The sequence below is a fragment of the Erithacus rubecula genome (genome assembly GCF_903797595.1).
Source record: "Erithacus rubecula genome assembly, chromosome: 16".
Classification (NCBI taxonomy): domain Eukaryota; kingdom Metazoa; phylum Chordata; class Aves; order Passeriformes; family Muscicapidae; genus Erithacus; species Erithacus rubecula.
In genome coordinates, this window is record NC_136668.1 from 7,604,161 (window position 1) to 7,626,872 (window position 22,712).

Consider the following 22,712-nt stretch of genomic DNA (forward strand, 5'->3'; position numbering starts at 1 on the left):
AAGAGTGAAAGATGCAGAAAACTTCAACTCTCTGGCTTAATAGTGTTCTTGTGAAACAATAATTTATTAAAATTGCCCTAACGTTTTCTCCTCCATGGTTCTTTAGCATAGGAATTAATACAGTAATAGGCTACTTCAGAATTAAGGCCTTACTTTATTTCTAGGGTGAGTAAGCCTGAGTTGAACTTTTGGTATTCACCACCACTCTTCCACCAAAGTAGTTCAAGTTATCAGTAATGCTTTTCTTTAAAAATGATCTGTTTCTCTTTTTCTATTCTTTTCTCCTGAAACCCTTAACATAGGGAAAGCTCCTTTCTTCATTTCCCAGGTTTTTGTAAAACAAAAATGAGACAGAAATGAATGAAACTGTCTCATCACTTAACACAGGTAAAAGCCCCTCCCTATCCCATCTCTCATGAAGTTTCTTGGTGTACCACTGGATGGCACGTGTCTTCCAAAGTTTAAACTAGCTCTTCTCCAAATTTCCAATATAGAGATACTGTGTAAGTGTTGGAGCTTTCAAAAAGACTCTACACAAAAATTTTCATTTGTGGTCTCTTAGTTCCAAATGTCTTCCTACTTTATTACTGGTTATTTGCAGCATCAAGCAGGGAAGTGCTTGTGTGTGTATATGTATTAATTAATGACACTCATCTGATTCTTGTGTACAGATCAGAGAACTGGGATGCTAGGTCATGTGCCCAGGCAGGTTGTGGTAGTACAAAACACAGGTTGTACTTGGTGGGCAAATGATTCAGAAATCAGCAAGTAGTGTTGTCAGAACAAAAGTTTGGTGTCCTTACTCCTTTTCTAGAGGGTCCTGGTATCAGGAATTAGACTCCACTGTGGTGAGGGTTTATGCTGGATATTTTATTCTCTGTTCAAGGAGTCTATCAGATGATGCATTGAAATTTCTCTTACATGTGAGAATGTACCACTTTACTGATAATTATTTATCACTTTTTTTTTTTCCTCCCAGATATTATTGCGCTTACCAAAAACTGCGTCTGCTATAAACAGAAATGAGATTTTTTTGCTTTCAGCAGGAGTTAACAGAAGAAATGACTGTCTTGCTGCTGTGACAGGGTGGGAAAACAGAACTCCTAACTAGTAAATAATGGTTGTATTTTTTTTTTGCATGCATGCATGCATGTTGTTTGAAATTTAGTATTATGTATTTCAGTAAGCTAGTAAATACTCAAATACTTCATAGTAAGTTGTTTTGTACAGCATCTAGATCCTGTTCTGGGCATTGTTCTGTAAGGATTCCATAAAGATGTTTCTTCAGTTTGTTTAGATTTTTAAAAAGTGTGACTGAAGAACAGCTGACCAAATTGCTTTAATAGAATTACTGTTGGCTTGCTCTCTGCCAAGATTTCTAGTTTTCTCTAGCAGCATTAGCATCTAAAGATGTGACCCCCTGTTTAAGTGTTGACATTGACTATAAAGCTAACTGCATGCCTTGGGAGTGGATATGAAAGCATTCATGTACTCTTGGGGACCCAGAAGTCAATAGTATGCTACCATTAAACTCATTGAATGCTTTGGTCTGAGGAACTTCAGAGGTACAGGACTGTGTGTTCTGATGTAATTTGATTTCTGAGCACCAGTACAGGCCCCTTTACCCCATCATCACTGTGAATTGGCTCTTAATGATCAGCACTGTCACCATTCTGGGCACATCCACTGCCTTCTCAGAGTCCTTCCTGTTTCATCTCAGGTATTTTGTAATATCACATCTCTCAGTCATTGTTTCTTCTAGTGGCTTCAGACTTGACAGAGAAAGTAAATGCCTTACATGAAACAATGGTGGGGAAAACCCTTTTATAGCTGAATTGTTTGAAGAGATGGATATTGACATTCTGGATTTTCAGGTTACTGCTCACACTGTGTCCACAAGTCAAATTCCCAGTGTTTCCAGTTCAGCTTGTGGATTGTTAATTAATAAATGTTCTTAATGTGCTGAATGTGTTAGAAAAAACTGTCAAGGAGACATTTTTTTCCACTTGAATTCATTACACATTAAAGTAATTTGGATCCCTACAGTGTTCTCACTACAATATCCTTTACTCAGACTTTATCTGGACAAAAAGGAAGTTTTTTAATGTTTCAAAATGCTGGTATGGCTTTCAAAAGTCTGAGTTTGTTTCTCAGTGTTATCACCCTGGAAAACAGTTCTGTATTTCCAAGAAGAGCATAACATGAAGATGTACAAAATCCACACCTGTAGTTTGACTGCATTTGAAAATACCTGTGAAAGTTCAAACCCTGATCTTTTCCCCATTGCTTTGGGGTAGAAGGAAGTGCAAATAATTGCTGCTGGATTAGTCTGTGAACAAGCATTATATAAACATTCTAAATGGCTCAAGGTTAAAAATTATGCCATTAAGCTATTTTTCTTTTAAGCATTAGTAGAATGAGTTCTGCCAATAACTTCTTGGAGTCCTGTCAGGTATGCTTTTAATTATCAATATCCCTGTTCTTGCAAACACTAAGTCACTAGCAATTATGCAAGAATCTAGAGCCCCTAGGAGACACAGGTGAGCTCCTTGATGTAGCTTTAAGCAGAATTGAAAGTTACATATTTAGTAAGTTGTGTTTATGATGATTATTCAAGTAAAGGACGGTCCAGAATAAATACATGTTTATTGTAAGGGCATTCTGGAAGTCATATGAAAAAATACTTATTCTGCCCCAGGCCATTTGGTAGTGCTATACAAAGATACTAATACTGGCAAACTAATAGGAAAGTGTGGAAGGAAAGTATGGAGGAAAACATGGTCTGTAACTGTGGAATTGGAGGTAGCAGCCTGAATATTGCTGGGGTTTGCTTTTGTTTTTCTTGATGTGATGAGGCTGTATAGGACAGGACTATCATGAACCACAATCTCTTGTCCTTCCCTTCAGTTATGAAAGCACTGCTTCTTATCATCTTTTGTCTGACTCTTAGAGAAACTGTAATTAATTACCAGGCTAGCTCTTTGCCCCAGGGAAGGAAATTAATTTTGAGGCTGCAACAATCTCTACTCTTGTTCTGCTGTTCTCAAAGGAAAGGCATTTTCCCATAGTTTGGTTTTCAGCTGAAAAATTGCTGTGTAAAATTTCATTTGGAGTGGAAATTGGCTCTTCTGTATTGGTAGATAAAGGTTATGGTCGTGGCCAGTTAATGGGTAGGACACTGGAGGTTATTTGTGCAGTGATTCAGAAGAAGAATCTGTTCAGTGTCACCAGGGCTGCTCTGTCACATCCCAGGATTGAATGGAATTGCTTCAGTGAGTCAGTCCATGCAAGATCTCTGATAATCCTTTATCACCAGGAATTGTGCATGGCAGATGCATGTTGAATAAATGTAGTATACATAAATCTGTGAGAGGTTTTTCATTAACACTGTTCAGTTATTTTTGTTATCTGAAGTGCCCTTCTAGGAGACACTGACTCCAAGTACTCAGAGATGGTGTGGGAGATGTTTCTTGTACTGGAGTGCAGCAAGGGTACATGTGCAGGCTGGTGGAGGATAAAGCCTTACATGCAAATGGTTCAGGTTTGGTTCATAGTGTTTAGACTTACAAGAGAGATGTGTGGGGCCCAAATCAAAATATGCTGAATGTATACATAAGTTCACTTACATTTAAAGGGATTCCATCAGCTTGAATTGTAATGCACTTGAGTTTAGGTAAATCTTCATTGATCTAAATTGTGAAAATACTGAAAGCTGAGTTACATATCCTGGCCAAAATTCTATTATTTTGTTTTGTTCCCTGAGGACTTTTTAAGACTGTATATATGTGCTCCTCTTGAAGCCAGGAGGCTTCCACATGGTGAAAGGATGTAAAGATTGGTCACATAAAAATGTATGGCAGGCACGTGTGTCTTCTGTACAGAACAAGGGGGGAAAGATGCATCTGAACACTAATGCCTGTTTTGTATTAAAATTGTCTACAACTTCTGGTAGATGGAAAACAAAGTTCCTACAGATGGGTGATGGTGAAGAATCATCATGCCTTAAAAATATTCTGCTTAATTTAATCTTACATCATACATTGTTTTAGCTTAATTCCATTTTCCAGGGAAAGCAGATGAGTCAATCAGTTGTCAGTCCTTAATTAAACTTCCTAGCGGGGTTGTATCTGAACAGTGAGACACTGAAGGAGACTGTTAGCTGTTACCAGGGTTTCCATTTCATTTAAGTACTACTAATAAAGAGTTTTGTGAAAAGCCATAGATACTTTTGATTTTACAGAACCTAGCACACTTTTTTAAAAAAAATTTGTTTTGGAGTCAGTTGCTGGGCATTATGTCCTAAATACTCCTTTGTGGATGATGTTTTAGTGTACCGGTGGCTTCCTCTGCCATCAGCTACACGCGTTCCACGTTCCCTGTGGGTTTTGACTCCAGTGCATTTGAGCTGAGGCGTTCTGCTACAGCTGTGGGAGAATCGCTTCGTGTACCTGGAAGGAGAGCGAGCAGCAGCTGCATTTGCGAGGTTTGGGGTAAATGACCCTTATCTAGCGCACCCTGCACGCCGAATCCCGAAGGCGCTGGGTGCAGCCACGAGAAGAATCTGATGCCTCGATCGCGACCTCCTCTCGCCTTCCTGGGGCCTCTGCCTTTAACTTCCGTCCGAAGAAGGAAAACAATCAGCGGCGCATTATCGCCACCTCCGGGGATTCCTCGGCCCTGCCACGGCTGAGCCCCTCCGGGAGCGGGCGCTTTTCCCGCACCGCCTGCGGCCCCGGAGCGCCGAGGAGCGAAAGGAGAAACCCCAACCGCCCCCAGGCCGGCGCTCCCCGCGGGGCCGGCCGCGCTCCGCTCCTCTCAGGGGCCCGCCCCACGGGCCCGCCCCGCCTGCCGGCCGGCCCCCGCTCCGCCGCCCCTCCCCTCGCTCCCTCCTCCCCTCCTGGCAGCGCCGGGTGACTAATTTCTGTCATATGACTGTGACACCGAATGGAGCGGGGCGGGCGGAACTAGCCGCGGCGAAGGGACGGCGCTGCGCGGAGCCCAGCGCCTCGGCGGCGGGGGCAGCGGCAGCGCCCCAAAATGCCGCCCACCCTCTTCCAGAAGCTCTTCAACAAGAAGCACGGCCTGATCTCCCCGGCCAGGGACGCCCGCGACGACTGTGTCTTCAGGTAACCGGGACGGGGCCGCACTCCTCCCTTGCCCCAAACTTCTGCTCCGACTTCCTCGCTCCCTGTGTCGCTCGGAGGACGCGGGGGCTGGCAGACCCTTCCCTGCCCCACCGGCAGCTCCTCGGCGACGTTCCCTGCTCCCCCCAGCCCCGGGGGATCCGTGCTCCGCGGGAGCCCCGGGGCCGCCCGGGCCGGGCCCCTCCGGCGGGCGCGGGGCAGGAGCCCCCCGGGACCGCCACGTCGGGGCCGCCGCGGTGCCTCCGCTCGGCTGCCTCCTCCCGGGGCCGCCGCTGCCAGCGCCGCGCCGTGCCTCGCCCCCAGCCCGCGGCTGCCTCCCCTTCCCCGGCGTGTGTGAGGCCCCGGCCCCCGCGGGCCCCTCCGGGGATGCTGCGGGCCGCGGGAGGGCGACAGGCGGGCAGGTCCCCGGGGAGCAGCCTCAGGAACGAGGAGAAAACGTGAAGTTTTGGCCAAGAGGGTAGTGGGGCTTCCAGTGCAATTCGCCGTGACCGCAGCAGCGCTGGCTCGGCCGAGCGGGACCGAGCTCGGCACGGGAGCGGGGCAGGGGCCGCAGGGCAGCCCGGGGGCCGCGGCGGGGAGAGGCTGCGCTCGGCCGCGCTGAGGGGCCTGGGGCTCGCCCGCGGCTCCAGCGGGCTGGCTTGCTTGGAAACAAGTAGCTTTTGTTCTCTTCCACACGTGAGTAATGGTCAGGCTCGAACGCGATGCCGTGTCTGCGTCCTGGCAAGGAGAGAGCCTGCAATATAGTTTTAAAGCGCAGTTTGCCACCTGGATGCAAATAAAATCTGCTTCATTAGTAAGTTACGCGCTTCTTGAAGCACTTCTAACAGTGTGGTGAAGCTCTCCTCCCACCCATTGCCTTGAAATTTACTGCCTACAAATGATCAGCCCTTGGGTTGCTCTGTGAAGGGACATCTCTGATGGGCTTAATTTTCTGTAATTACCCCATTTACCTGCAATATTTAGCAGTTTAGATGGATAAGAGTGTATCTGCAGTTATCTAAGTGCAAGGGTTTTCAAAAAATATTATGAGTCCCCAAGGAGTCAAGACATGTTCCTGGACATTACCTGGCACTCACACAATTTTTGAAGACACTGATCTGTAATTGCTTTCACACCTCTCTGATGTTCACTGTGGAGCGAATTCTTTTTTAAAATGGTCTTTTCTAAGAAATAAAATGCTTTCATGATATTGATGTCATCTTATTTTCCAAACCATGTTAATACTGGACCAGAGCCCTTGGTGGGGAAGAGAGGGGGCACTTGGACTGCTCTGTATGATTGTCTTGCCTTTTGCCTCGCCTTAGTGATGGGTTTGTGTAGAGACTTGGTGGTTCATGCAACAGCTGCAGTTCAGAGCTGGGGCAGAAATGTGGGAATCACTCCCCACAGTAGTTAAAGGATGAGAGTGAGTACTTGGCAAGGTCTGTGCTTCCCTCGTCACCTGTATTATTCTGTGCCAAACTGGGTCTGAAAATCATGGTACTGTTTGATACAGGCTTTGTGATATGAACTGGTAACTGGTGAATTTGCAATTTTATTTTTTTTTTGGTGGACCCACAGGTATAATATGCAGTGAGAGGCTGGTGAGACTCTGAGGAGGGTGGGAGATCCAGCTCTGACTTAGGAGAGCCAAGTACTATTTTTGAAGATTAATATAGATGCTCTCTAGGCATATTGCCTAATGGCTGCTTTAATTTTCCAAATGGGGCTGAGTTTGTAGCTAAGATCACAACTTGTTAGGACTGTCAGTTCCTGGTGAAACTTTCAGGTAATACAGAAAATAAGGACTGTTATTTTTGACAGCTGAGTCTTTGGAGACTGGAAACAAGCACTTTAGACTTGCTGATTCCAGCGAGCCTGAGTGCAACAACCTCATCATTTCCATTGGGGCAAGGTGATGTTTTATGGATTGATACATTATATCTGTTTACAGTCTAAATAACAGAGCATTTCCCAAATATTCTGAGTGCTGGTACTTCTCTTTGTCTTCACTTTGAAAAGTCAGTTCTCTTGCTGAGGAGACTGTGTAGAACAACCATAAAAATGCATAAATTCTCTTACTATATTTTTGAATAATATGTGCCTGGGGAGAAGAGCCCAATTACTCTGGCAATGACATTAGTATAGCAGAACATTTAAGGACAATTTTGCCACTCTTATTTTTTTGTTTCCTATTAATATATTTGACATTTCCACCAGGCTTATTGTGACAATTCACTAGTTCTATTTATCTGACCTTACACTGTTTCAAAAATAAAACAATACTTTTCAGGGAAAACATTTTGTTTAGTTGTTGATTTGTTTGTGGTGTGTTTAAATTTTTTGTTATTGTTGTTGTTTGTTTGTTTTGTTTTGTTTCCTGTCAAGAATCTCTTTCTGTGCTGTGGGTGTGTGAAATTTTGTGAGCCTAAGTCTAGCCAGACTCTGTAAGGACTAGGTGCTGGAGAAGTTAAGTGGTTTAGTAATGGGAGCAGTAAGTTAGCAACTGTAAAATATTTGCTGAAGTGCCAGTTTGCCACTTATATAATTTTTTAATATATGTATGCAGTTTATTTTTCAGAAGAAACTTTAGAAAATCACAGTAGCTTCACTACTTGTTAGTTTTTTAGCTCTTCTATTTAATCCAGGGCAATTGGCAGACTTAGCCCTTAGACTGAAATCTCTTGTCAAGCTGTAGCTTGACATTCACATGGTGAACAAGAATATTCAAATTTTAATGGCGAAATCTGTTTATAAGAAACAGAGAAACACCTGCAAATATTCTAGGAGGGAAGAGTCAAGCCCTTATATTCCAAGATGTAGAGTACCTGCTGTCTACTGCAAATAATACTCACGTGAGTGGATTTTCCCTGAGGGTAACTCTTACTATAAATAGGATCTCTTTGCCATATTGTAGCTGCTGGCACAGGCTGCTGCTGGTGACAGGAGAGCTCAGCCCAGGCTTGAGCTGCTACAGTTATTAGGAAGATATAATTTCAGGTAAGCAGCTTTCTAGAATTTTAAAAATCAAAGTATTCCTGTTGTAAAAATATGTAAAGGTGTTCCCATGAGCTGTAAGCTAAAATAGAGATAACACTTTAAAATATTACATAAATGAACCCTTACTGTTCCAGTAAGATGGAAATAACCTTATAAAAACTTCCTTAAATTAAGCAGAAGCAGCCATGCATTTCTTCTATATATTATATGGGCACACAAAACGTTCCACTGCACGTTTACATTATGGACTGTTACACATAGTGATTTTCAGCTGCTATATCTTTCCTGGCTTTCCAGGGATCCACTTCAGCCCTCTGGAGAAAATGAAGCTGGTAAGTCACTGAAAATTCAACCAGCTTTTTGTTCTTCAGAATGGGCTCAGTAGATTGATCCCGAAGCTCAGTAAATCACCAAGAGGGCTGAGGCTTTATATCCTTGTCAGGATGTGTGGGCAGTATTTCCAATGGGAAATACAGCTGCTAGAACTGCAGCAGACTTTCTGCAGGAGACTGTGTGGGGATCCTGACTGGACTTGGAGCACTGTTAGCATCTGGCAGGGGGACAGGGATTGTCTTGTAACATTGAACTATGAGACTTGTACATTTTGGGGCTCTATGTAGAAGGGAAACTCAGTGGGGATTTTTTTTTCATCTTATGTATAAAGTTCAAATACTTGTTCCTTTCTGTCTCTAGACATCCTGCCTGCCTAGCTGGAGGATAGAGGGATTATTAATCAGGAGTTCTTTTTACACCACAGCCCAATAAAAGCTTCAGTGTCTCTTTTTTTATTTTAATCTAGGGAACTCTAAAGAACCATCTCACCCCGAGGGGCATTCCACTGATGTTTGCAAACTCTTGTTTTGCTCTTTTTAAAGCACCTATTGTAGAGGTACAGCTGTGTGGTAATTGTTCAAGCTTGACAGAACCCCTTCCAGTTTCAAGTCTTACCAATGGTGTGGAGTATCTTTGGGCACATTCTTCCTTCAGGGCTTTGTTTTGCTTATCTAAGTATTTTTGAGAATGATTGCTGTTTTTCAAGCTGGGAGATAGAGGAATAAATAATTTTAAATTTTTTTTATGATGGAGAAAGCCATTTTTTGTTGTCCTGGACACGTGCTTTCTTGGGGTCTTCTAGTAATATGTGCTGTAATATCTAGTAATATTATTGAGAGAATAATTTCCAGGTTCTTGAGATAGGAAGGGCCTCAGGCTGACTGCAAAGTCATATTTCCTGAAATCTGTCTAGGCAAGCATTCCCCATCAGCCCAGACTCTTTCTCTTCTCTGTGGCAGTGACTTTAAATGGTATCCTGAGATTTGCTTCCTTTCACGTATTTTTTGGCAGTGGCATTCATCAAGGGAATAAACCTAGAGTTGTAAATGAGTGGCTTGATACAAAGATGCTTCATGAGCCAGTTCTTCTGCAGAGCTATTGTTCTTGCACAGTGAAAATGGTACATGCTTTCTTACAAAGGCATAATTGCTTCTTGAACCAAAGGTTAATTTCTTGAAATAAAGTGCAAAGAGACTCAGAGACATTTATTCTTGTGTAGCCAGAGACTACTACAGCTTTTTAAAGTGAAGGCTGGAGTAAGGTGAAGGAGGAACAGGAAAGTTGTCTTTACATTGGTATTTCTAGTCAAAAGTTTTACCCACAGAACTTTTTCTCAGGAGCAGGTAGCTTTGTGTACAGCTTGGCTGAGCCCAGGAAATCGGATCTCTTGCCAAATTGTGTCAGTTCTTGGGAGCAGTGCAGCCAGCAAATTCCTGATCCTGATAGTTCTGCAAAGGGCTTTTAAAAGCTGTTCCTCAGCAGTGCATCAGGCCAGCCTGACCAAAGCCTGTTATTAATGAAACAGCATGTTTGTTCATTTCTGGCATTCTGCAAGGTTTTTTGTCAATATTTGTAAAACTCCTGGAATTTCACCACCTCAGAGTCTATCTTCCAAAAGAACATTAGCTTGTCCTCATTTTGTAATAGGTCCAGCTTTTTATCTTTTTCAGTTATCTGATGAATTTAAAAAGCTTTCATGTCATAATTTTTAAGACTTCTCAAATTCTTAAACATCTGAAATGTTACTGTGATTTAAGCTAATTTCTGCCCTTTAATGTCCTTTTAAGTTTTGATTCTTTTATAAAAATCCATGTCTTCTGTAATCTCTGAAAGAGTATGTTTTTGGCTTTTTGGTTGCATTCATTAGCTTGAGTGCACCAAGTTTTAATAAATACTTCACTTTGATTTATGCACAGTTTTCTTTATGCTATGATGACTTTGGCTTGTGTTTTGAAATATTGTTGCTGTTTTCTAAAGTGCTTCTTTTTGCCAAAATCTGTTTTGCGTTTCCTGTCATGTAAGTTTTTATGTACCTTCCAGTGCTTAAAGTCAATTTTCATCTTGGAAACAGAGACAAACAGGCAACAAGATTCCACTGAGCACCTCTGGAGCTTGGAGATAGGGAGATAGTTTTGACAATTTCTTCTGAAAAGCTGCTCTCCAATCCCTCCTTGCCACCATTCTCTAGGTGTCCCGAGTGCTTCTCCAGGTGGCAAGGTGGTGTTCCTAAAACCAGCATGTCCTTGAGAATTAGGTGCTAGCTCTGAAGAAAGCAATGCTGCAAGCTGAGTCTGTGCAGTGACTGAAGGAGCTGATAATCAGAGGGTTGGCAGTCCATCCAGTGATTATTTACTTATATTATCACCAGATCTGAAGAAATTAGCGTGGATTGATATTCCCAGTTTGCTAGGTGCATGTGAGTGCATGCTAGGTGCAGAGAATGATGAAATAATTTGAAAACCGTTGGGCTGCTTGTGTCTGCCTGGCTTTGTGCCTTGGAAAGTTTTTCCTTGCCCTGTTGAGACCTCTGCCTGGCCCTTGCTTCACCTTGGCTTCTTCCCATCACCAATGGAGTAGGGACATGAACGGTGGGGTGAAAAAGCCCTCTGCTCATTTTTTCTCTTGCTTTTTAGAAGGAGGTAAAGCTCATTAGAAAATAAGCTATCAGGTGAAGGGTCACCCTTACTGCCTTTCCTGCTGGCATATCCTGTGGTGGCTGGGAGCTTGTGGTGAGTTGAGAATTGGGCATCACGAGGCTGCTCTGCCCATCCTGGCCATCACGAGGTCAGCACTGTCAGTATGCACTCGGCTTCCTCCCAGCCTGCAGCATCACTTCCTCCCTGTGGCATGACCTGGCTTGTCTGGGGAGAGCTGCAGTCTCCTGCCTCATTGAGTGGCCCTTGGAACAGTCGCTTTCTTGGTTCCCCTTCCTGCATTTCAACTCCTTCCTCTAAACTAGAACTCTTTTTGAGGAGAGGTTGGAGTGCATCACGTACGTAGATATACTTGAGTGGAAATACTTCACACTTGGGTTATGCTGGCAAGTGTTGTAAGAAAGTGTTTCTACAAAACCTTGGGTTCTGTTTCTTCCCTCTCCTACTCAGGTGAGATCATGAGGCATGAGGATGTCCCAAGAGCATGGGGTGTATGTACCTGCTTGTGCACTGTGATGTTTTCTCCTTTCCTGAAACAATTCCAGCATTTATTTTCAGGTGACTGAGGGTGTGTTCCGTGTCTCATGTTACAAACCTTGCTGACTTGGGATGATCAGGTCATCTGGTTGACTGATAGATTGTCCTTGTGTTTTCAAAGGGCTTTATGTCCCTTGCTCTGTGTATGCTTCGGGTTAGTGTGTGCTCATGGTGACAGCTTGGATGAATCCAAGCTTCTGTTCTGGAATAAACTGGACCAGTGTGATTTGGAGCCTGAAACTTGTGTTGTAATTTTGGCTGAATGCTCTAGATGACCACTTTAGCAGTGTGTTTTACAAGTGGAAAGTAATGCACGTGGTGGTTTCATGCTCAGTGGTTGTGTTCCCTCCCAGTGCTACATCTGGAGCTGGATGTCTGCAGGATCACATGTTTGTGAGTAATGTTAGGAAAAATGCAAAGCTCAGTTGCAGCAGTGAATCTGCAGTGTGGTTGTGCTGGGCTTCCAGAATCAGCCAAGAGCAGAATTTTTCTCTGAGGACTTGAAAAATTTTGCCTTTGTGGTGTTAGATAGAAAGCCTTAATCTATAAAATACCTGCTGGAGGAGAAAAGTTATACCCATTAAAAACAGGAAATAATCTTATTAATCACTAGTTGGTTTGCTGATGCACCAGCTGCACCACCTTACAGTGAATAGTAGCAGAATTAATATATGGGAGATAGTCAAATATAGGAAATATATTTGCACAGAATTCATATGATTCTGTTGTGCCCATAAACACTGCATTCAATCATTAATTTCTAAATACCTGCCCAAATATGTTCTGCTACATAGACACATGAGTGGTTATTATGTAGTCTTTGTACTTAAAGGATTTATTTTTACAACTGTGCATGGTTAACAATGTTGCTTAGTGCTCAACCAAAGCTTTTACTTGAGTTGATTTTGCACATTTGTGTAAACAATTTCTTTTCTTCTCTGAAACAGATAGCTTCTGGAGATACTATTAATCAGAACACAATATGCAGAGTAGCTTGTGAATTGTGGCATTAAATATATATATAATATACACATATCTATACATACAGAATACCAACATTCAATACATATAGAATATTAACAGCGCATGTATGTGAGATGTATCTGCAAGAAAAACGTGCTTGTAATAAAGTTTTTTGCCTTTTCTAATTTCATAGCTCTTATCAAACAGTTAAACCTTTGGACTTAAACAGTTTGGCTGCATGTAAAAACTTTTTATATTTAACAGTCTTGTCTGGTGCTTTGGTGTTGATAATCTGGGTATCTTCCAGCTCTTGTATATTAACTGTCTTTAGAACTCTGGCCTTGAAAGAATCCATTTTGTACAGGATTCTGCAGTGCTGCCAGTGTTATTAACAATGCTGGCTGTAGGTGCCCCCTGTCCACATCAACAGCCCAACAGTGCCTGGGGTTGGCTGTACCCAAGAGTGAACCTGCAACAGCCCCTGCAGCTGCCGTGAGCGTCAGGCATGGGAACGATCTCACACGCCACTGATCCTGCTCTGTTTCTCCAGGATCCTTCCACAACGTCCTCAGTAGTTATTTTGGTCTAAAATGAGTCAAATATGTCATAGAAACAATCATATTTCCTTTACTTTGGGCACTGATCAAGCCCTGCACATTCATGGTGTTTCATCCCCCTGCAGATCAGAGTGTGCCTCACTGTCAGCGCCTTCAAATGTTCTTTTCCCTTGCTCCAGCTGAAATGTCAGCAAAACATAAAATTTGTAATAGTACCAGAAACCTTCTACTCTTTCAGTTTGTGTGATATAGAGCTGGGAAGAAACAGGAGCCAAATTGCAGTTCTCTTCCATCTGTTGTAGTTGATAAATGAAGAAACTTTAAATGCAGCTCAGCCCTGACTTTAGATCCTGGCTTTGTGCCTGTTTAAACCAGAGCAGTATCTTCACCCCAGTTCCTGTGTCATTTACTACTCAAAGGGGAAGGTAAATTGTTTAAGAATTGACCAAAGAAACTGTTACTTTGCTATATGCCTTCTTATTCTGTTTTATTTTAGCCTCAGGAGCTATCAGAATGGTGGCTCACACAGTGCAGTGCTTGGCCTTGCATGCCCTCAGTAATTTCTAAACCTCTTGAATGATTTCTGTCATGTCTGGTGGAGAATGTGAGCAGAAGTTTGAGTGAGCTGAGTTTCTCTAACTTCAGTGAGAATGCTGTGGGTGCAGTTGGGTGTCTCCTGTTGGCACCTGTGAAGCTCTGAGCTGTCTTTTGCTTTGTCCATTGGTGTTTCCAATGGCTACACCCCTGGAAACAGCATGGGCATGTGGGAGGAAGACAGTAGCCATGTGGTTCCATAGTTTGCCCTGTGTAGTGTGCAGGGAACAGCTGTAATGTGACCTCAAGAAAAGCCAGTCCTGGACTACTGTGAATACCAGAATATCCAACCCTCTGTTAGCTAAATTATTCTGTTTTCTGACGGGTGTTAAAGCACACACTGTCTGCTACATTCCCACATTTCTCTCGTCTCATGCATGTCCAAGGTTTAAATGAGGTCTCCAGAGCCTGTGTGCTCAGCACTTAGTTTGTCATGTTTGTGGGTAATTATGGAAGACTTCAGTTGGGCAGAGGGAGGCACATCACGTGCGAGCAGTTCAGTGGGAAATGAATGAGATTCTTGATGAGTATTTTTGCACTCTCCTCGCACTGCTCCTGTCAAGCCTTACCTAGAAAATGTTCTTGCTATTTGGAGAGTTGGCTGAGTGGTTTGTTTACTCCTTTTCATGAAATTTGATACCAGAAATTTGTAGAGAAAGCCTGTGTTAGTTCAGGTGTTGGTAAAGAATGGGTGCAGATGATAAGCTGTGTGGTTGGGTGTGCAGGGAACAGGCTGTGGATCTTGGTGGGAGCATGTGCTCCTTCTCAGAAGCTTGTTCTGGTTGAATGACATTATCTGAACATCCAAGAAGCTTTTAGGGAAAAAGTCTGCCAGAATTTTCTTGTTCCTACAGGAAAAATAACAGTGTTACCCCTTAAGACAGAGTTAAATGCCTCAAATGTCAGGACAGTGAATTGGCTTACAGTGCTAACTTTGTTTCTATTTAAAGGCAGCCCAAGCTCTGACATAGAACTTAAATAGTCAGACAGAAAAAAGTGGTTGGTTTTTTCAGTACTTAAACACGTTTCAGCTGCTGTGAGTTACTGGAAATTACTGTACTTGATCAGTAGAAAAGGAAATTGTTCTACTGACAGCATGGAGTACTAAGAAGCTGTGAAAATGAGCATGATGGTTTCTTAACTAAGAATATTTACTAATCATACAAGAGATGCTAATCATGAACTGCTGGTGTCTTTTTTTTAACAAAACGGAAATAGTAAATAAGTGTAGAAATAAAAAAATCAAAGAAACTTTAGTTTCTTTTGAGGCTATAACAGAATTTTATCTTTGTATAAGGAAATACTTATCAAATCTTTTTTCAGATAAGTGAAAATATCACTTCATAATAAGACTAATTTATTTTACTTTCTTTAAATTTTAGTAGGGTTTTCTTTCCATAGTATCTTTTCTGCAGTTATCAACAAATGAATAATTTTTGTTAGTCTGAATATGTAGCTATTTTAAAATGTGTCATAAAATTTTCAATTGATTAATGCTCAGAAACTGCTAAGTAGCTTATGTTTGTGTGTTTTGTTAGGCTTTTTCTCACATTGGGGTCAGATGATAAGACCAGGTGTTATGGGATTTTGTTTGTTTGTGATTTTTTGGGGGTTTTCACCATCTGGGTTTAGTATATACTCATTGAAACACTGGTCTTTTCTATTAGTAGCTTGCAGGATAGACTAGCTGAATTGCACTCAGGAGGTGACATTAGTCTATGCCCACACTCGAGAAAAAACCTATGCAAGATAATGTAAGATTCAGTAAGGGCAATTGTTCTCATCTGTATGGGTAGAAAAGACAGAGGAGAAGGAAATTTAACAGGAATGGGGAGTTTAAGAAGAAATTGGCTTTTATATAAAAATTAAGAGAAACTTAAACATTAAGTCTAGTACCACGTGGCCTGGTTCTATGAGGTCCTCAGCATCCTCACTGGGGTTTGAAGGCTTTCAGTGCCAAAGCCTTGAGCTTTGCTGAAGCATATTCATGCTGGAAGAAAAGATCACAAGAGCAGGAAAGACCTCACTGTTACATCTGTGTCATGTACATATTTGTCTGTGTCAGACAAAATACATAGATCTGTGTATTTGAGAATATATCCAGGTGCCTTCATTTGCTGTCATGGCTCTGAGTGTGCAAGCACCTGTCTCAGCTCACAGTAATCAGGATACCCCAGAGCAGAAACTTGCCTGCCTTGCTCAGCTGCTGTCTGTGAGAGAAAGACTTTGGTGTTTTCCCCCAGCAGTGAGACAGGTAAATTCATTACCTGTGTGCAGTGTGTAGACACCTTTGCTTCTTAGATCAGAACCAGATTTCTGTGATTTTGGCAGCTAGTAGATGCTGTATAAATAAAAGCATTTTGTGTTCAGAAGGTTACAAAGTGCAAGTTACATGTGCAAGTGTAGTTGGAAGCAGTTGTATGATGCTGCTGTCATTACATACATACATTTTACAGGATATAATGGTTTTGTGGGCACAGTGGCATTCAGTCAAAGATTGGACTTGATGATCTTGGAGGACTTTTCTAACCTTAGTGATTCTGTGATTCATTTTGCTTGGGATTTTTTGTTTCTTGTAGTGATCTCCCTCATTGTCACTATCCCTGTTCAGTGCTCTGCTTTGGGAGCTTGGATTTACACACATGCTCTCACACACAGCAGAAGACAGTTAAAGCCCATTTCACTTTCCCTTCTATTCTGCACTCTTCTGAGTGCTCTGCTGTCTGAGGCCTGCAGTGCTGCCTCTCCTCTCTGAAGGGGTCCCCTGGGTGCTGTGCTGTCCCTTCCTTCTGCCACAAACAGTGGGTGCATCCTGTTAGGGGTTACTGTTGTGTCACATCAAGTGATGTGCATGAGCAGGAGAAGGGGAAAGGGAAATGAAAAGCAAAGGGAGCAATTACTTTGCCAACAGCTCCTTTAGAAAGACCATGAGAAAACAACCCAACAAAACAAACCAGTCCAAAATGTCCTGCTGGCATTGACAGCTATTGCTGTCCAGCACGTGAGCCTTTCTTTCCTCTTGATGCAATGGAATAAACAGCTCTGTGTGTCACTGTGGCTGGTTCACAGCAGGTTACCTGCAGCACTAGGCTTCTTCGTGTTCCACATTTTAAGGATGCTCATGTGGACAGACTGAAATCTGCTGGCAAGCTGCCGTGGTTGGGAGTGTCTGGAATTATGTTCACATCAATTCTGTTACTCCCCACTAAGAGGGGTTTATTGAACATACACTAAATATACAAATGTATCTTGATTAAGTGCAGCCTCTCCCAGTAGAACAACATAGGTTTTATCAAGTGATTCTGTTGATTCTGTCAGGCAGAGCTGGTTTGGACTGTGTGTTCCGGCTCAGTTCTGTGATAAGGAAGGTGTGTGTTTGGAGTTTCGCTGCTGATACCCAGGGAGGGCATGCTGAGCTGAACCTGCAGTTTTCTTTATCAGAAACAAAGATTTTAGCAGTAAGAAAAGTTCTGGAGCATGTAAGAGCTGTGTTCCAGCTGATGCTTGAAGCTGCCATGTGTCTGTATGTGGGGCTCTCAGTAATGCTTGCCCAGTTCAGTCTTTCTGTTGTGGAAAATCCTTCTAGATGGATAGTTGTGTTTAAGATCTTAGGCAATAGCTAAGGCAATGGCCTGCACTGTACTTTCTATTCCTGCCATTCTTGGAAACCCAAAACTGTGAGCATGTAGTGAGACTTAGAAAATTGAAGGGGATGGCAGAAAGCCTGAGGGTGCAGAGCTCCTTGTGGCAGTGAGCAAAGCACAATGGAGCAAACTCAGTAAAGCACATTGTTAAGCTTGGTTTAAGGTTGAGCAGGCCTTAGCTGATAGCTAAATTTTTACATGTTCTTCTGCTTCGGGGAAACAAAACATTTAGGACTTCACAGTTAAGGTGCATTTACTTGAAAGTGCCAGGCTGCTCCAATATTCTTATAGTCTGTTTCTTTTTTTTACAATGTTAATGAAAGTGTGGCTTGTTGAAGCATCTGATTTTTATTTGTCCTCATGTCCTTACGAGTTACATGAAAGTGAAGTCAACCAATGTGTCTTTAGTGTCTGCTCTATATAAATCTACCTGAAATAGTCTCAGGTCACCTTTCCATGCTTAATTTGGAAAACAGTTGAGCAGCGTGACTCTTGCCTTGAAGAATTAAGCAGTCTAGGCTGCTCACAGTAGTCTTGGGGCTCTTGCAGTATCTGCACAAATCAAGATCTCATCCCTTCTGCAAGTTAAGTAGGGGCCTGTTTGACTTGTAGAGCCAGTAAGGGAGGGATGTTCAGTGCATGGGTTGGAGCCAAGTTAGAAAAGTCTTCCCTCCTGAAAAGCAGCTGTAGGATAGATCCAGTGCATCTAGATATTTGTTAGTGTTACTTGGCAGATCTGTGAAATCATTCCAAATTCTTTCTGGTTCAGAGCCTGGCAATAGTCTTGAAATGCAGTGTACTTTACTGTTAAGGGTTTATTTAGAGGGATGGGTTCAAGTCTTCTGGGCTTATGGCAGCAGGAAACCACTCTGTGGAGTGCACTCTGTGCAGAAAGATTACAGAATTGGGCCACATCAGACATCTGGAGGTGTTGGACAATGCTTGGATGGCAAGTGACCAACACTGGTGTCAGGCAGTTGTTGATTCATGGAGAGTCTCTATCACTAGGACTTGGCATGCTGATGTTAATGAGCATCATGTACAGATAGGGCAGCGTGGGATTTCATTCCATGGATATGAATTTGTTGTACTTGCTTGTATAATCATCCTCTGTCTTTAGTTTGCAGTTGTTGCTGTGTAACTGAGATGGGGTTTTGGTGGAAGCTGATGGGGGCAATAAGACTGAGTCAGCACTGTGCTTAGGCATGTGCTCTAAGTCTGTAAGTAGTTTGACTGCTCCCAGTGAACTTGCTGCTGTGCTTAGCACTAGGCATGTGTTTGAAATCAGTTGTAAAATATGCACAAATGAGGAGGGTGAGACTACAACCACACAATGTTAAAAATCAAAGATTTGTATTCTTCAGGGAAAAAGCTTTTGGCATTTATTGCATTTCAGTGACCTATTGAACTTAAATGTCACCTTCATTGGAAAAATATTTGTCATCTATTAATTTTATGTGACTGTCTTGGTAAATAGCCTGGTAACATAGCAAGCTAAAGTTCACTGTAGTCCCCTAACCCCAGGCTTTGGTCTGAGAGCAGCATCTTGGGATTATCCCTGTGTCAAACCTTGTCTGAACTGGGTACACATAAATAATTGTCTGCCAGCTTTTCCTGTTACAAACATACACAGTTGTGAAATTGGTTTGCCATGTCCTGAAAATTTCTTTGATATTTTTAAAGCCTGTTACTATGGGAACCAGACCCCATAACAGAAAAGCTTTTTGGTGCTAAGGAGGCCAAGAAATTCACTTAATAACGGGAAGAAAGCCACAGAAAAATAGCTTGTATTCTTTTTCCAAAAGCAAACAAACCCCAGAAGAAAGCCTGATATCCTGAAGCAGCTTGGACCTAGATTATCAGATGGAAGGGGGACATTGCTCTCAGGCCTTCAGAGCCTGGCCAGGGAGATCACCCTGTGCTGGTCCTGGCTCTTACAGGCAAGAATAATTAGGAAATTCACAAGCATTTTTCTCTGAAATAATTAATGTGACTTTTTTTTTTTTTTTTCAATATGGAAAGGTTGAAATGATGTGATGGATTGGTTTATGGGCAAGAAAACACAAGTTTTGCTTCTCAGAACTGGATGTCCCTTTTGTGCTTTGCTAATACAGAAACTGGCAGAACAGGCATTACTTTGACGTTGGGGCTTGCAGCCCTGTTTCCTCGTGTCTCATGACTGAGTGAATCAACACCTAATTAAACAGTCACATGAGGGACAGAATAAAATGCTGTTCAGGCACTGATCCCTGTGAATCTTTGGAGAATAACTACTTACCTCTGTCTTCTTCCTTTTCAAAGGCACCCTGAACAGCTGCAGCTCAGCTTTTTTTTTTAATATTATTTTTATTTGTTTCTAATTTTTTTTTTCCCTCCAGAGAAAAGAATAGCACGTAGAGCTCAGCTAAAGCAATGTGGCCTATGCAGATAAATGATATCTAGGGTAAGGGGGAAATTTTAACTGAGAATGTGGACGTTGGGCAAGGAAGTTGGAAGTGATCTGTGGACTTCTTGGTATGTTTAATATTAGCTGTAATTTTACCACTTGTAGCTTGTTATGAAGGTCCATAACAATTGTTTTCCATCTCTGAGTGACAAATACTTGTGTAGAGATTTATTAGGCTCTCAATTATCACTCAGTCACAAGTGCAGCCACCTTAATCAATTACAGGACTGTGGCTTACAGCCAAAGAATGCTCCGAGCCCCTTGCTGCCTTGCCTGCACTGGATGACTTTCACCACCAAGGCCATATTTTTTCCCCTTGTAAAACTCACAAAACAGATATTCCAGGATGTTTTAATCAGGATGAGCAGATGTCTCCCTGCACCCCGACCCAGCAGAAGCTCCCTGGTCTCGTGCAGGGCTGTGCTGCAGGTGCCAGTGGCTGCAGCCAGAGGTTTTGTGCTGTCCTGTGCTGGCACTGGAGGTACCAGTGGTTTGGGTGCTCCATGAAGTGGCATTTCCAGGCTGGAGGTATCCTGGCTGCCTGCAGGGGGTTTCAAGGTGGAAAAAGCAGTGTCTGGGCAGATGCCCTGGCAGGGATGCATGATCTCCTGACACCCTGGGCACAGCATCACCCACCCTGGTACAACTCACAGATTAAAAAGCATGACATTTAAAAAATTGCAGCTGTTTACATTCTAGTCTTTTAGCCTTTAAAAATGTATTTTTAAAGAATTTTAAAAAGATTTTTAAAGATCTGATTTAAAATAAAGCTTATTTAGATATGTTTACTTGATGAAAGAATCAGCTGACATGTCAGGCATAGCTAGAGCACATCAGCAGCTCAGTTAACTCTTGCAGCTTTTTTCTTTTAATGTCTTCTGAAGTAATGTATTGAAAATCTCAGTTTTCAGTGCTGCAAAAAGAAAAAAAACTGCCATAGTCCTTCTGGCTTCTGGGAAGTACTTGAAAATAAAAGCCTTAAAGATACTCTAAGCTGAGGATAAATGCAGGGAATCCAATATTTGTCTATTAAAAAAAATTAAAATAGTAGTAGTATTCAGCCAAAGTACCCTTATTCCATGAGGAATCTTTCAAGGGTTCATTATTAATATTAGGGTTGATAACAATAGTGGAGCCTTAGTGATTCCTCTAAGATGTCTTCATTTTAATGAAAAGAGAAGTCTTGTAGTCAGCCTTGACTCTTGTTTGTCTGTTATCTTCATTTTCTCATCTATTAATATTCACAGTTTCCAAAATACAAAACATCAATTCACCATTAAGTTCCCTGAGCAAACTTTGCAGTTGATAAATCCGAGATGGTGAGCTTGATTTTGTTTTGTCAAGTTAGTTTTGTATTTAAGGATTGTTGAACCTGTTGCGACATCTCCAAAACTGCACAGCATAAGGGAGGGAACACATTTCCAACAACTATGCTATTTCCAGCTATGTTCATCAAAAGCAATTTTGATGGAATTGGAACCTTTTTCTCCCCAACTTTTCATTAAATGCACACAATACTGAGTTATTTATACTTTATTTTTAATAGCTGAAGCAGAAGAGTCTGCTCTGCACACCCGAGTGTGCACAATAAAATAGCTGTTTGGCAGGGGAAAATGCCCTGTTGTCTTGCAGTACCAGTTGGTATTATGCAGGTTTGTTCAGCATCTTATAGTAGATTGCAGTTAGAAATGCTGTGCAAAATGGGCACAAATGTTTCATTAGCCTAACCATGCATCAGATTTTTACTTTGATAGTTATTTTTATTTTCAGAATTTTTATCATGATGTGCAAAATTACAACAGTAGATAGTTAATCTGCTAAGATCTCCATGTTCTTAAAAGAGAGATAATTGTTTTGTGTCCTACCCTCCTAGAATGCTCATAAGCAGATTTGTAGTTGCTGATGCTCCTTTACAATGCTGGTAGAGACAGTTTATTCCAGTCATGAGACCTTGTGCTGGTAGTGAGAATCCTGTGTATGGAGAGTTTCTAAACTTGTGTGTTTTTTTTAAAAATCTCGTATCAAAAGGACTTTTTTCAGCATTTAACAGTCTGATTTCCTTTAAAGAATAGAGGGTTCAGTTTTTGAAACTCCTCAAGGCTGTTTGCTGTGATCTTTTTCATCATTTGGGCTCTTGCTGACCTTTGGTTGTGCTTATGTTTGTGTGTATAGGTTTGTGTTTGTGCTCCAGGTATATATGGAAGGTTCATACTTTCTCCACTCTTCCTCTCCAGCAGTGAGGAATTTTTTATTTTTTTTTTTTTCAGGGATAGAAAAATGCAGAGAAAGCACATTTTTTAGAAATCTAGCTCAGTGGTAATCAAATCAAGTATTTTGTAGATAAATGGTATCCAAGTATTTCTATTCAGATTTCAAATAAAATCCTAGTTGTTTTTCTCTCTTTTTGTCTAGTGTGGCTTCCAGCTCCTACCTTCATGCATTACTAAGCAGTGAACATGTCTTGTCTCACTCACTGGCTCTTTGTTGTGTGCATTTACAGCATGTGTGATGGAAGCCTTCCTTCAGAAGAAAGACAGAAAAAACTCATTAAGGCAGTGAAGACCAAAAATTTATAATTTCATCACTCTTTAGCCTGTGGTTGGAGCAAACTCTCTTGTCTGGTTGGTTTAAAATCAGATGATTTATACCCAAAAGGTGCATATGAGCCTTTGCAGTAGTTTTAGGTGCTTTCAGAAACACCTTTGGATAGAGTGAAGCAATTATTTTGGGTGCTGTTTGGATTTGAGGGTTGTTTTGGTGTCTGTGTGGAACATGCCCCAGGCTCAGTTGGGGGTGGGGGGTCTGAGAGGGTCCATTGAGCTCTGGGCTGCTGGATGTGGTTGAACTCCATCACCCACATC

The 22,712-nt window shown here is 42.0% G+C and overlaps 2 protein-coding genes across 6 annotated transcripts in view; both read left to right on the forward strand.

Annotated features, from left to right (window-relative positions):
- MEIKIN (meiotic kinetochore factor) overlaps positions 1-22,712 on the forward strand; it is a 66,633-nt gene that overhangs the window by 8,902 nt on the left and 35,019 nt on the right. Inside the window, exon 14 of one of the 2 annotated variants that reach the window (XM_079319637.1) lies at positions 980-2,043. The exons of the other annotated variant lie outside the window; for it this stretch is intronic. Coding sequence (XP_079175763.1) covers positions 980-1,026 — 47 coding nt within the window. The 3' untranslated portion in view covers positions 1,027-2,043. Of the gene's footprint in view, positions 1-979; positions 2,044-22,712 lie in introns of those variants that run through there. 2 annotated transcript variants of the gene reach the window in all.
- Positions 4,662-22,712, forward strand: part of FNIP1 (folliculin interacting protein 1) — a 419,816-nt gene continuing 401,765 nt past the window's right edge. The window contains exon 1 of one of the 4 annotated variants that reach the window (XM_079319629.1): positions 4,662-5,126. In XM_079319629.1, the coding sequence (XP_079175755.1) occupies positions 5,038-5,126 (89 nt within the window). In that variant the 5' untranslated portion in view covers positions 4,662-5,037. The remainder of the gene's footprint in view (positions 5,127-22,712) is intronic. The other 3 variants (XM_079319628.1, XM_079319630.1, XM_079319632.1) reach the window with 3 other exon arrangements.